This window comes from Uloborus diversus, chromosome 1 (assembly GCF_026930045.1).
Source record: "Uloborus diversus isolate 005 chromosome 1, Udiv.v.3.1, whole genome shotgun sequence".
NCBI classification, from domain to species: domain Eukaryota; kingdom Metazoa; phylum Arthropoda; class Arachnida; order Araneae; family Uloboridae; genus Uloborus; species Uloborus diversus.
Window position 1 is genome coordinate 38,114,980 of NC_072731.1, and position 15,520 is coordinate 38,130,499.

At 28.3% G+C, this 15,520-nt stretch overlaps 1 protein-coding gene across 1 annotated transcript in view; it reads right to left on the reverse strand.

Moving 5' to 3' along the window:
• Positions 1-15,220, reverse strand: part of LOC129234365 (cell adhesion molecule DSCAM-like) — a 76,638-nt gene extending 61,418 nt beyond the window's left edge. Inside the window, exons 1-9 of the mRNA XM_054868358.1 lie at positions 15,109-15,220; positions 14,722-14,997; positions 13,325-13,441; positions 8,963-9,124; positions 6,563-6,844; positions 4,070-4,186; positions 3,270-3,440; positions 2,083-2,367; positions 970-1,089 (exon numbers count right to left, since the gene is read on the reverse strand). Of these exons, the coding sequence (XP_054724333.1) occupies positions 970-1,089; positions 2,083-2,367; positions 3,270-3,440; positions 4,070-4,186; positions 6,563-6,844; positions 8,963-9,124; positions 13,325-13,441; positions 14,722-14,997; positions 15,109-15,220 (1,642 nt within the window). The remainder of the gene's footprint in view (positions 1-969; positions 1,090-2,082; positions 2,368-3,269; positions 3,441-4,069; positions 4,187-6,562; positions 6,845-8,962; positions 9,125-13,324; positions 13,442-14,721; positions 14,998-15,108) is intronic.
• Positions 15,221-15,520: the final 300 nt, after the last annotated feature.

The window sequence follows — 15,520 nt, forward strand, 5'->3', positions numbered from 1 at the left end:
GTCGTAATATCTTATGACGTATAATTGATTAATAAAATATTGTGATGCCATAAAAAATCACAGCTTGTCAACACTTGTAAAGTATATTTTTCTGGTTAAAATTGCCTTATTTTTCATCTAAATAGTATTTTTACAGTAGATTTCTCACATGGTTAAAAGTTACGCAGATCATCAGCATTACTTTTAGCGTGATTTATTTAAACAAGCTTTTATTTTCAGTGCTTATTAATTTTGAATAACTATGCAAATAGAATTTCAGGAATATGCCTTTCAGTTATAAGTTAATAGATGCAATAACAGTATTAAAATTAGAGTGTTATTGGAGGTTTTTTTGGAAGGGGGAGAAATTAGGGATAAAAGCAAGCCTAAAAGTTTCTAGCAATACCCGATCCAAAAAATATATTTACGTTTAACTATTAATAATAAAAGTTAATAAAAAATAAATTATACCACACTGTGACAGAAAAAAACTGCAGTAGCACAAATTACTTTTCTCTTTGTGGAAGGGGGGGGGGTGAATTATCTAATGAGAATTGAAAAAATGCAAAAAAAATATCGTGATGCTATTTACCAAGAGTACGTTAACTTTTTTTTTTCCAAGTACCTCGAAGCTCGTGCGTAAACATACTTATAGAAAGAAATAAAAGTAACTGCAATTCCCTTTTATAATTATTTAATAACATGCAAAAAAGCTATATTTGTAATTCACACTGAATTGCATCGAAATAAATATTATCAATACTTGCTACCCTTAACAATGTTTAAAAGAACGAATGTGTTTCAAGATGTATGTGTAAGAAAAAAATTAGCACAAAAGTAATGGTTATTTAAAAGTAACCAAGAAAAATAGAGAAAAACATTTGAAATGGAAATAATAAAATAAAATGCACTCATTTTTCATATAATAAATTATTATTTTACTATAATAAAATATTAAATTTAAAATAAATATTAAAAATAGTTTTGTACCTGACAATTTCAACCATTGAATTCTAGGTGTCGGAAATCCTTTTGCAGAGCAAGAAAATTTAACACTTTCTCCTAATTTAATTTCTTGATCAACTGGTTCTGATAACCATTGCACTGGAGCTGAAAAAGATCTTCTTAAATTTAGTATCAAAATACTATTTAAAACATATATGAAACAAGAAATATTTAAAGAATTAATATATATATATATATATATATATATATATATATATATATATATATATATATATATATATATATATATATATATATATATATATATATATATATATATATTGTATTTTCTTTATATCAATTTTAATTAGATTTTTCTTAAATTATCGGTTAACTAACTGTTGAACTTCATGAGACAAAGGCATCATAAAATATACTAATTAAAAAACAATGGGTTCATTACATTGAAGTTATTTATAAAACACCATTTGCGTTAGATAGGATTATTTTTATATTTTTAACTACTAGAAATAGTTTTTACAAAAATTCGTATTTACTATTTTTCAGTGAATACAAATTGCATTTTCGTCTAAATGATTTAACTGAATCATGGAGGTAAGGCAATTTCTTGTTCGAATTTTAAACTTTGCATTTCGCAATAAATAAATTAACTCAATTTATTACAGTAAACATACACATCTATTCGAGTAAGAAATATCTAAAAACACACATTCAATCCTAATATTTACTTTAATTTCAGAATACGATACATATAGATTTTATTTTTCAGATCGTTTCAGCTTAATTTATTTTTCAGCATTTAACTCTTTAATTATGCTTAAGATTTCAGTCTTTCTGCAAGTTTTATCGATAATATATTTTTTAAATGAGATCAGTAGTTTTATAGAGAATATTGAACACAATACAGAGAGTTTTTACATTAATACACGCTGCCATATAATATCACAAATTTGTTAAATATTTCAAAACAGTTTATAAATAAGTAATTTTACAAATAAATATATATTTTTTCATAATAAAAATTCCAACTACTTAATGTTTTAATTACATATTCTTATTTTGATGTGTTGAAAATTCTAATAGCTATTATTCTACTAGTGAAAGAAATTAACTAATAGTTGAAAACATATATATTACCTTCAACCAAGAGCTCAGCAGTATAGTTTAAAGTACCATGCGTTGTGCGAACTACACAAGTATAATTTCCAGAATCTTCGGATGAAATGGTTTTGATCTTCAGTAGCGAATAGTCGGAATGATGAGAAATTTCACGTCTGTCACTTGATTTGATCTGTAATTGGTTTTTGAACCATTTAAAAGCTAATGGTTTCTCCTCAGTTGTAACGGAACACATAACTTTGGTTGATTCGCCTTCGCGAACCGTCGTTGGAAAAATGAACGGTTGGATTTTATAATTGGTAGCTGGAAAAAAAAATCAGTCGTAAGTAGTTATTCAGTTAATCCTTATTCATGTAACATGCAGCTTAAAATAGTCATTAGAACTTTTGAGTCAATAAAATGAATTAAATGTGCACAAATAGATTCATTTTATATAACCAATAATAAAATGAAATTTAACCAAAAATCTTTTTTTTCAGTTTTTACTTGCGATGCTTAAAAGTTAAAGATAAGTGAAAATGATATAGTCATATACTGAGGGGAAAAATAATCCTCACAAAAAATATTGTTCAAAATTAATTGTTTAGAAACATTTTTAAAGAAAGTTACACTCGTGACGATACTGAGTGTAAATTTGCAATTGCATTTTAATCATTTCTAAAGTAAATTTGTAAAAAAATATATATTGCATAATATTATTGAGAAAGAACTATTTTAACTTACCGCTTGCTCTCCACATTAGAACTTGGCAGATCACAAGACCGAACGGTGAAGCGAAAAGCATTATCCAACACTATTAATTACCACAAAGACAGGATTTCTGTATCATAAAGAAAAACGCACTAAAAATATAAAAGCACACTTTCTGAAGGAATTATGATTAAAATACATGTGTTGAAAAAACATCATAACATCTTGTAACAACTGCTTATGAGTCTAGGATTAATGTCTGTATCAGTAATGCACAATGGCGAGATGTTTATTTGAGTCTATTGTACAACTAGCGCCACATGCAGGATGGAAAAGGAAACATTTTGAATTATTTGTTGTGAATTTAAGCATTTGTCTTTCAATTATTATATGTATCTAAGAATACAATTGTTTAAAAAATAAGGTTAACTTTAAGATGATGTTTCAGAAATAATTATCAAAATAACCAATAAAAATTGTAATGAACGAATTTAACAATACATTATCTACACTACCATTAACCAATATTGCAAATTTTCGTTCAATTGGATCTCCAACATCATTTTTTGCTCGACATAAATATTTCCCGTCGTCTAATTTTTGAACAGGTTCAAAATTCAAGGTTATATTTCCATTTTCTTTGTAGAGTACTTTTGTCGTACTTAAGGAGATGTCGTTCATAGTATCTAAAAATTAATAGAAAATAACAATATCATTAAACAAAGTTATAAGTTTTTGCATATATATGTATGTATGCATCTTTGCATATAAAATTTTTACTAAAATATAAATGAAAATGCATCTACTAAAAAAGCCTTTTTTTGATCCATATTTTATGCCAATTACAACAGCAACAATAAAAATAATAATAAGTAAATAAATAAATGAAAATTAAAAAAAGTTTGAATTAAAACTTGCAACCTTCATTGAGTTTTATTTATTCGTCGTTTCTTCATTGTAATCAGTCAGCATAGTAAATTTCTTACTTGGAAATTTGCTCGCAATTTAATTCAGGTATGAGTTTTATATCCATTGTCTCTATATTGTATTCGTTGAAAGATGAGTTATGTGTTTTAAAAACTCTAAAATGAGACTTTGAACAAACTTTCTTAAAACATTTAGCTACATTGCTGATATGTTCTTTTAAGTAGTTTGAGTTTTTTGAAAAATACAAAAATTATCATATATTTATGCAAGAAATAAATGCAGCATTTAATATTGTTTCTTTTAAACTAGACGTAATGCAAACAAAGTTAAAAATTATTCGCTTCTTATTTATTCTTTTAGTTATATTTATTTAAAAAAATAAAATTACCTTCTTTTATTATGGCCATTTTTGGCATAGGGTATCCATTTGCAGCACAAGTTATTCTTATAATCTGGCCTTCTACTACTTCAATACTCTCTGGCTCTTTTATCCATGTTGGAGGAGCTAAAAAATCCGTTGTAGGTGTTATTTTTTTATAATTTAGTAATGTTATTACACATATTAATTTTAGTCATGCTCAGACACACGACTATATACACCAAGGATGTTTGTTATCCGAATCTTCCACAAGTTTTGGGTTGCCGTTTCCGAAAATTTTAAGCTGACAACACATTTTAAAATAAAGAATTATTCTTTGAAAAAAAGTATAAAACAGTTTTTTTTCAATGATTTTTGGATTTATACTTGAATAGTTGTTTAAGTGGGGGTTGAACTTCCTCATAGTTTCCGAAAATTTCATTTTGTCTTTAGAAAGTTTTGCTTGAGTCCACCATCACCCCTGTATACGTACAGGGTGCGCACAAATGATCGACTCGATTTCTAAAAATTTTCGAAACTACTACATTCATTACCAAAAGTGCTACATGAATGTAAAGAGGAATTTTCCTTTTTTTTTTGAGGTACAAATGCTAAATGTGGGAGCCTATTTCGTTACAATAGAAACAACTAATCTGAATTCTACCTCGTTCACAAGCCGTGTGATCCCAACATAAAAAAGCTACAAACACATTAAGAACGCACTTTTCCAGCATTAAAAACCATTCACAATGTGATGTTATCAGTGTGTGATTGTTTGTTGTAGGTGGAACGAAATCAGTTACCGGTTAGATAGTGTGGTGTAAAAAAGGCTCCAACACTCAAAATTTATAATAGAATTAATTATGTAAGATATTTTGCAATTTGCTAAAATACACACAAATGCACAACTGTGCAATTACACTTATTTGGATTTATGACGGTATGTTTTTCTCTAAATTGTTGCATCGCGCTTTTTGATATATGCAGTAGTTTCGAAAATATATTGTTTTTGAAATCGGGTCCATCATTTATGCCAGCCCTCTACGTATACAGATATTCATGCATATGTATGTATGTGTACATATATATATATATATATATATATATATATATATATATATATATATATATATATATATATATATATATATATATATATATATATATATATATATATATATATATATATATATATATATATGACATAGATACGATTTTGTTCGACGACAATATTTAAAAATTTCGTATAACATTCAGTAAAAAAAATCTTAGAAAAGATTTTAAAAAATGGATAAATAAATAGTTTAATACATTTTTTAAGAAAAAAGTTAAAGACCAATGAAACTTTTAATCAACATTTTAGTAGTTAAGTAATTTTTCTGTTATGTTTTAAAATGAACATGAAAAAAATTCTTAAGAATTAAACAAATTATTTTTATTTATGTGCCAAATACACTGAAAAAAAAAGTATATAAGTTCTTTATTTAATTTCAAAGTTTTTAAAACAGAAATCTCCAGTAAAAAAATTATTTAAAAAAAATGCATTTAGTGCGATTTTTGTTTTTTAGGAAAAAGAAGACGAAGTATTTTTTTTTCGAAAAATATTCTGTTTTTTTTTTAGCATTTATGAAATATACTTTTACTAAACAGAATTATCTCGTACTTCTGTGCATATAATGCCACGGCATTAAAAACTTAATAAGATTTTGTCCCTCCAAACTGTTGCTTTTAACCTTTGAACATAATTTTACAATCCTAAGTTCAAAATTTGCATATCAAGGACTGAAAGTAACACTCGAAAAATAAGTTTCGTAAATGGCATTTACAGAACGTCTGAAGTTTAAAGTTTTCTGGTTTTTAGATAAAATGTAATATAAAATATATATGATGGATAAAAAGATCACATTTTGTGTACAATATTTGCTTTCTTACATGCTGAACCATGCGGAATACGGATAATTTATTGCTATTGTTTGCACTTAGTCTCGCACAAAGAATGGTGTAGAATATTTTTCTAAGAAGTAGGATTCTATTATACTCATACTTTATGTCAAATGCAGTCAATAAAATATTCAAAATAAATATTTTAAATATTTTAAATACTAGTCAATAAAATATTTGTTGACAAAATAAATTTTAAGCTGCTTTATAGCTGACGTTGTCTTTCATTGCTAGTTTTGCGACTAAATAAAAAACTTTGCAGTAAACTAAGGAAAACTCATTCTTAAAGTGAAAAAAAATGTATTAAAGATTTCCTGATAGATATGCTTAGGATTAACTTCTTAAAAATAATTCATAATTTTCGTAAATATTAATGATCTTACAAGACTTCAAAAATGTCTATACCAAACTATTTCAGGTTTCTACAATGATTTTATTAATAATGAATTTTAAAATGCATTATTTAAAAATTATTTGAATTTAAAAAATGTGTGTTTTTTAATTAAATGATAATAACGGATGTAATAATTTTACGAGTAATTCATTAAAGCAGTTGTAAAAATAATTAAATTAGAAAAATACCTTTAACAAGCAAGAAAGTTGAATATATGTCTTTCCCACTTTTGCTCTTAGCTATGCAAGTGTAATTACCAACAGAACCATCTTCTACGGGGTTAATTATTAGGGTGGAGTGCAGCTTACTGGACTCAATGTTGATGTTTCTAGAGGGTTTTAAAGGATTCCCATCTTTCTGCCACTCATAAGTAAGACTTGAGTGATCTGTCTTCACGATGCAGGTGATGCTAGTTTTTTCTCCGAGCTTGACATTTTGCGGAAATTGAAATGGTTGAATTTTTGGTAGATCTGTAACATTATAATAGGTACACTGTACAAAATGAATTAAACATTACACATAATTTCGAATAACATACTTGTTTTATTTAACAACGTAAATCAATAGAGGTTTTGGAAAAAAAAATTATTTACTAAATTAGCTGTTTTATTGTGTGTTTTTGACATTAAAAAATATTTTATGCCGATGGAAAGTTGACACATAAATAGTATTTCTTACTTGTGTAATTTTTAAACAAATCTAGATTATTCCTATTTTGTCTCTGCCTCTGTTGGTTTTTGGTTACTTTCCTGTTCCTCCAACACATCGTATTTATGAATTAACTAATTTTCCTTTTCCTTTTGAAATTTAAAGGATTTTGATTTTCAAAAATTCGTTTCATGGTCTTAATGTTATGTATACGAATGAACAGTTTCAAAAAAGCAAAAATCCTACATATTTTTGGCTTGTAATATGTGATGTTATTTTCTGAATATTTTCAATGCGATAAAAATAATAGAAATATTTCACATGAGTTTCGTTTTAAAGCTTAATCTGAATGAAAAATGTATACATGAATTTTCAATACTTTACAAATATTATTTGTATTTATGTACTTATAAATATATTAATTTATATTTTACTATTTTTTTATTTTAATGCTTGAGGAAAATAGAGAAGATATATATATTCAAATAGCGGTGTTTATCTTTACTAAAATACTACAATTTAGTATACAGTGAAACCTGTGTATAACGATGCTGTTTATAACGATATTTTTCGGTCCCAACAGTATCGTTGTAGACAGATTTTACTGTACGTTAAAGCGCAAAAAAGCACAATGAGCATTGAACGGTTATAGGGAAAAACTTTCATTTAATGTGTCAATTATAACCATCAATACAGGAATAATAAACAAATACCATAAAAATCAAATTGAAATAATACCAATTCGCTTTAGTTCGCACATAACATTTCTAGCACTTAGGGAAATATAATAATCGTGTTAGCATAAATACTTAAAAGCTATATTAGCATGAAAATGACAAAATATATTTTAGTCAGTTATGAAGAAATCGGTACAATTTATGTCAAAATATTTAAGTTTTTGGCATGCGATAAAAACACTAATAGAATTGTTTCAAAAACATCATTAAACAGAACTTACCTTCACTGAGTCCAGATTGAAAAATGTTTCCAAGAGAAATCCAAAAGCAAACGTTTAAAATTTCTTTCTTGTAATATCTTTTCATGATTGTGTGTGCTTAGTGTATGTTAAACATGGTTATTTATGATGTTAGATGTCTTTTGAAAAATACGATAAGATTGAAGCTGGCACAGAAATATCATTTACTTTTCACTCGAGCAGTTCAGTTGGCACATACAGCTAGAGAATATGCACAGAAATGGCGTTTAATAACAGAACGTGTCATTACAAACAACTAGCGCCGCGTGCAGGAGAAAAAAGTAACTAAAACTTACTTAAAATATCTAATTTCATGGGTGTTGACAAAATTTCAAACAACAATTTTATTAAAATGCACTGGTGTACATCTTAGTGAATAATATGTTAAACATTTGATTAAGTGACTAGCTTAAGTAAACAAATAAAGAATATTTACTGAAAAATGGAGCGAAATGCATTTGAAAAAATATACACGATAAGTCCAATTCCCTCAAGAAACAGATTGGTTAGGTAAAAAATACAACGAACAAGGTTAACAAAAGCCCAAAAAAAATTGGGAAGTTTTATAGTTTTTAAGTAAATTGCAATAAGAAATAATCGAATAAGTTTCTTTAGACGTAAGAACATTTTAGTTTTCTGTAAATAAGGTATTTGATGATGAGAAAATAATTATGTTACTCAGAATGAAAAATATGAAGTTTAAAAAAAAAAAAAACAAAGTATCGATTTCAATGTGTGTAAAACCGCATAAAATTTTAGCTTCCTCCAGTTAGATATTCGCCCCTTAAATGTTGAGATACCCATACGTTTATATATACGTGTTGTACAATATAACTTCGATACTGGAATATGAGAGAATATTTTTTTAACATACGGTGCTTTGTCATCACAGAATAATTTGCTAAAACAGCAATGTTTAGTAAAAAAATATTGTGTCTTGAGCACACCATAAAACAGTTCATACCATGTACAGTGAGAGAAACTACTTTACTAAGCGGTTCTCCAGCACCATTATCTATTTCGCACATGTACTTTCCTTCATGGCCTTTAAAAGTTGGGGCAAATGTTAGAGTTCCATTCATATGACCTTGTACTATACTTATGTCATTTTCTTTATCCATACTACCTAGAAATAAAAAATAACTTTTTTAATTAGTGCTCAAAACTTTACAAACACTTTTCTAAAATGAATCTCAGAGAAGGAATATGCAAAAACAATGATAATGGTATGAGAAGGCAATGCAATTCTTCAAAAACAGTGTTGGAATTAGACATTACTCTCTTCTATGTTAAAGTAGGAAAAAAACATTGACTTAATTTAAGCGCATTCACTTAGTATAGGAGAAGGCTGCTATCAATGGACCGGTTCCATGACTGGATCACGAAGATATTTCTCACAACAGAGTCTCAGGCTCGAAATCAGTTTTGGTGCCTTCTTTTGTCTCAAAAAAGTAGAATGCAGAATCGCCAAGGAGCTTGAATCAATACATCATAATGTTTAAGTGTCCAAATAAGATTTCAACTGTTCACTTACTAATTACTGACATTTATATTTTGTTTTTACATGCTATGAATATTACTAAACAACTAAATGTGAACATTGACTTGAAAGAGTGCATTTTCAAGTACAATACCCCATATATATATTACCCCTCCTCCCTCAAATTTCATAATTAATCTTCACAGCAGTGAAACTATGAGAACATGCAAAATAACGTAGTTGCTATCGTTGAACCGCTAGGTATTTCTATAAATGAACCAGCTAAGAAAGTGGTTCAGTCATGGAATCTTACAAATATTATTAAAGTTTCAGCTGATCAATCTTTTTAAATAAGTGTGATAATGATGAAAAAAATACTTTTAAAATAAGTTTTGGAACCCCAACCCCTCAGTTATTATATTTTCAACTTCAAAACTGTGGTCGATTCAATATTTGTTAAAGTAAATTTTGATACAGTGTTACGTACGTTTGTTATTTGAGAAAAAAACAAAATAACTGAAATAAAGCCAGTGGATTACTAGGGCATGAGACGTGCTGTAGCAAACTCCTTTTAGTCAAGTAAAATCTTTGTGGATCAAAATTTTTGAGCTTGAATGAAACAGAACTCCCATTTGTTCAAAAGAGGTTCCGTGAAATTTTAGCTAAGAGTAGTAAGTCACGTGTTAAAAAAATATCAAGTGGTGAGCGGGGTGTGGTGAAAACAGCTGTGTTGTGTGAGTCCTGGGGGGGAGGAGGTAATGTTTCTCCTGTGATAAAAAAAATAATTTTTAAAAAACTAGTGTTTGTTTATCGACTGTAATCACTATTTATATTTTACGGTTTGGTTTTCTTATTTGAGAATGTGGTCCATCGGTGGAAATTCAGTGGTCCATCCCTAGCAACTGGTTCCCATGAATCACATGCTAAAACATTTCTTCTTAATTTTTATTCTTTATAGAATACAGTTATCATAAAAGCGAATATTTTTTTGAAGGAGAAACATACTGAGTGATTATTCCTATTGTCAATATAGAACTACTTCCTAAAAAAGATCAAGTGTTGTGTGGTTCATTGACGGCAATCTTCCCTTAATGTATATGAGTACGATAGGACACTACTTTGTTGGATCGCTGCCACATTTTACTTTAACACAATTACGTTATTTAGTTTTTGATTGTGTGAGTTGCTATTTCATTGACTATATTCTTGTAAAATATTTTTAAAAAAATCATATACCAAAAGTCGCATTTCCAACTGAACTATCTTCACTTACAAGTAAAAAGCATGCAAAAATATAATTCAAGCTTATATAAATTGTTTGATGTACATCTTTATGAAATCATGAATGTATAGATAGACAAACTGTATACATCATGTATATATCTATCTATCTATCTATATATATATATATATATATATATAAAGGTGACAGTGTTTCTTTGTTTGTTTGTACCCGATAACCAGAAGACCCCATAGCACCTACAGCCCTAAACCTTGACACAAAATTCGAACGTACGCTGGGAGTCTGAACTTCGGATGCCCGAATTCTAAATTTCTAATTAGTTTTTTTCACAATTAACTAATTAAGCTGAAATTTCACGTTTTTTGCCTAATTAGGGCGTAAAACATTCCCCCACCCCTATCATTATATGTAGTTGGAAAGAAATTTCCTTTCCGAACAAGATGATGTTTGTTCCATTTCTCGCAATCAAATAAAACAGGAGATATAAGCGATTCTAATTGCGATCCTAATTCAAACAATTTTCAAGGCTAAACTTGAATTTTTTTCTGCAGTGACGTCATCTTCGGTACACGGATATCTTCGGTATACGGTTGCGTTCGAATAGTAGAACCGGTGGATTCTTGATTTGGTTATTGCGCTGTTGTCAATTTTGTTAAATTCCATATGCGAATGTTAATTGATTTTCTTTTTAATTTGAAAGTCGCTTGGCGAATTTGGCGATAAACAATAGAACTGCGAATTATTTGTTTATTTCGCATTTAGGTTTTTAAGGGTGTTCAAGCATTTTAGTTAAAAAAATATAATTACTGATTGTTTGACATGAAAAAAAGGGGGGAGACATTTTTTTTAATTCTAGAGTTCTTTCCCCTTTTTTTCAAACGTTAGCTTTTCTATAATTTAATTTTTCATACGGGGTGCAGGATTTCCTTTTTGTCCTAGATGTACCGTGCTTTTTAATCGTAATTGCTTATCGGTCAGAGTTCGTTTCGCTCGAAACTGTAGCGTGGTCGCTGTATATATTTTATGTTACATACTTGAGTACGGCAATTTTGGCGTAAAAAGGTGAATGACACAAAACGCAACTGGAAACAGGTATAGAAAATACGAAAAAGATAGATATTGATCAATTAATACTGTTGCCAGATTTATTTAAACAGCTGCAGGAGGCGTCGAACTTGGCATAAAAACAGGAGGGAGGGGCGTGGATTTTTTTTATTCAATGGGTTTCCTTTAAATTCTTAGCACTGGCATCGCCATGCGGGTACAGCTAGTATATATATATATATATATATATTGATGGTGTAATTAAATGCATCAGAAGGGAAAAAATTTGAGAAAAAATCGTATAAAACGTTCTATAACACGAAAGCTAATCAAATTCGGACAGTTATTTCAATAATGATAATAATACTCTCGTGGGAAGGTAAAGCGCAGAAACTGCGAATTTGTAGTTTATTTATTTATCTATTTACTTAATTTTTTTGGCATTTTTGTCATTTATTGTACTTTAGCTTTATTAGACAATCTTACGTATTTGGTAATAAAAGGTCAAATTCATACATTTCTTATTTGATAGCGTATAATTAAAACCGCTTTTCATCAAATATCTCAAAAGCTCATTTCTGCAGATACTGCGCTTTAAATTCTTACGGTAGACTAGAACACATTTATGTTTATGCATACATGCAGCTTTGAAAAAAACATTGTTAAATCATTATTACAAAGAAAACTGAAATAAAGGCGTAAAAAACCAGTAAGGCTTAGAGAAAAATAAACTTAAAATAATTTCAAACCGGTAGTTATGCTTCGCCAAATTTACCATTTTTTTCGCATTTTAACAAGCATAAAAATACACATACCATTTTCACTGAAACGGTACAATGATTACTAACCTCTAAGATTTTAGGTTGCAAAAATTAATACGTTTAAAAAAATCGAGTGATAAATAAAAATTAAAAATTATAATAAAAATTATGTTTAGATATTAGATTTTTTTAATGCTGAGAGCATTTTCTTCCATACTGCGAACCGTAAATACCTTTACAGAACTGATTGTTTGAGAGTGTTTAGCTAAATTTTATAAAGTTTTAATGTGTTTTGAGAAGTTTTCATTCATTTATTTATCTATTTTTACTTGAACAAGCATCAAATTTCTTGTGTTTAATAATTTAGATAACATCTTTTTTAGTGAAAAGTTTTCATTAATATTATTTATTTTTTTTTGGTACAAATATTTCTTAACACTGGATATGTTTGAATATAAGGTAGTGAGAAGCAAAGGGGTTTAAGTGGCAAAATTAAAAATTTGGAGATAAGCAGTAAAAATGGTAGGTCTACCTCTCCTCTGTCTGCGGGCAAGAGATAGTACAAGTAACCTTGATAAGTTCTGTTATACAGCATGATTTAGAAAAAATTTCAATGAAAGCCTACCTATCTTTAATCGTATGTTAATCAAAACTTGAAAATGTCCACTTACACCCTTTTGCTTCTCACTGCCTCATATGTGATTTTAATTAAAAGTTTAGTTATTATTCATATGGTTTTCTTCATACGTACGATTTCTATATTTTTCCTACTAAACTATAATATTTTTAAATTCTTACCAATTCTTCTCCACGTTATCTTCGGAAATGGAAATCCTGATGCTTTGCATTCAAACGAAATCTTCAAACCTTCCACTGTATCTCTATCATTCGGTTCTGTTATCCAAGAAGGTGGAGCTTGGAAAAAAACAAGAATAATTGAATATTTGTTAGAAATTCTTCTTTTAAATGTGTTACTTTTATATAGTTCTTTTGATAGAAGTTTTTACGTGTATGCCTTCGGACTAGTTCAAGTAATTCGCCTACCTCAATAATTAAACTTCTGAATTCATCATCTACACAATTCAACACAGCGAAAATACGGTGTTCAAAAAGTGCAAAGAGGATATAAAAAGCATTTACGGATTGTTAAAAAATAAAACATGTGTTCAGTATCATGTCTTATGCAAATATTTTTTATCATTAATTCCCCTGTAATTTGACATTTTTAAAAAATGCAAATTACTCAAAGGTACACAACACATTTTATATTGACTTTACGTTATACATTTCAATAAAGCAGAAAAAGTGTTCAAAAGGAAGAAAACTTATAAAACTAAAACTTCATATCTATGAATGAAATATCAACAAATATCGGAGCTGCAATGTTTTTTTTTTTCTTCATCTAACTTCTTCTTCTAATTTCTAAAAAATTTGTTGTATCCCAATTCAAGACTTAATATCGCGTGTTGTCTTAGCTAATCAATATGCATAAATATTTAACTGATGATTAGGCAAGTGACCTCCAAAATGCTGTTGTGAGCTTTTAACAGAATTTTCGTAATAAAAAAATCAATGCTATTCTGCTTTTAAAAAAGTAAAAAATACATTCAAAAAAAAAAAAAAAAAACGGGCAATTCATAAAGGGTCAAAATTAGTTGAATGAAAAAAAAATTAATAAATAAGTAATTTTACTAAATATTACAACCAACAGGAGTTATATTTGTGTAATATAATAAACGTTATAAATAAGCAACAAAAACTTTTACTAACACTATTGCCTAAGCGAAAGATATCACTATTTATTATTAATTACACGGAATGGGTCATTTAATTTTCAGCAATTACTTTTTAAACATAGCTCAGCATACAAAACATGAAAAATACTCCATCATGATCAATAAAAGATTTTTTTTTTGTTAAACGCTTCAAATACACTAATTGTAAATATTCATCAAAAGTAAAATTATTTGTGATGATGATATTCAGAAATATATCCGATAACATATTTTCTGTCTCATATTTGTATCTAAACTTTGTTATGCAAAATGATTTTATATGCATTGAATAAATACGTTTTTTTTTTTCGAAATGGAAAAATCTTACTGCAATTTATTTCAAACAATATTAAAATAAACAATTTTCTTTTGAATATTATTTCGATCTGCTTTTTGAAAATAAGGATGTACTTTGCTTACCTCTTACACTTAAGTATGAAGAAAACGAATTTTTTCCGAATACATTGCTGACTATGCACGTATAATTCCCTGTAGATTCCTTGGTGACTGGATCTATCAATAAAGTTGAAACTTTTTCCTGCGTATTAATGCTAACACTTCTCTTTAATATTTTGTTATTTTTCTGCCAAGAAAACTCAAATGGAGGCTTGCCTTTCATTACTGTACAGGCTATGCTTAAAGTGTGGCCAATTCTAACATTCTCGGGAAAGCTAAAAGGCTGTATTATCGGTGCCTCTGAAAAGATAAGATACCAAAAATAAAGGAGTCACATTTTTGAAGAATAATTTAAGTTGATAAAAAATGCAACAAATCTTTAAGAAATACACAAAACAGAAAACTGCTTACCTTTCGTATCGGTCACTTGCATGTGGAATGTCATTAGCAGTGGAATAACATAGGTTTTCATTACAAGTTTCTTAATAATATCAGATAATTCAATATATGCATTAGCACACATAGATGTTTAATTAAGCTACACAACTGAGATGGTAGCGTAGATTGACTGCCGGTGGTGCAGATTGAGTCGTGTCAATCGACGGGAACACTAACACCGTTAAAATAAAGATAATCACCGCGGCGTCCGTTTGCTTGCTATGAGCGTTTCAGATCAGTACGCCAATGTACGAGCAACTAGCGCCACATGCTGGATAATATCGAAAACAACTGTAATTTTTCATCAAAGTAACAATGATTTAATAGTTGTTAGAACCTATCTAGATTTGAATTTGAAAATTGAAATGTTTACAAAAATCAGTCT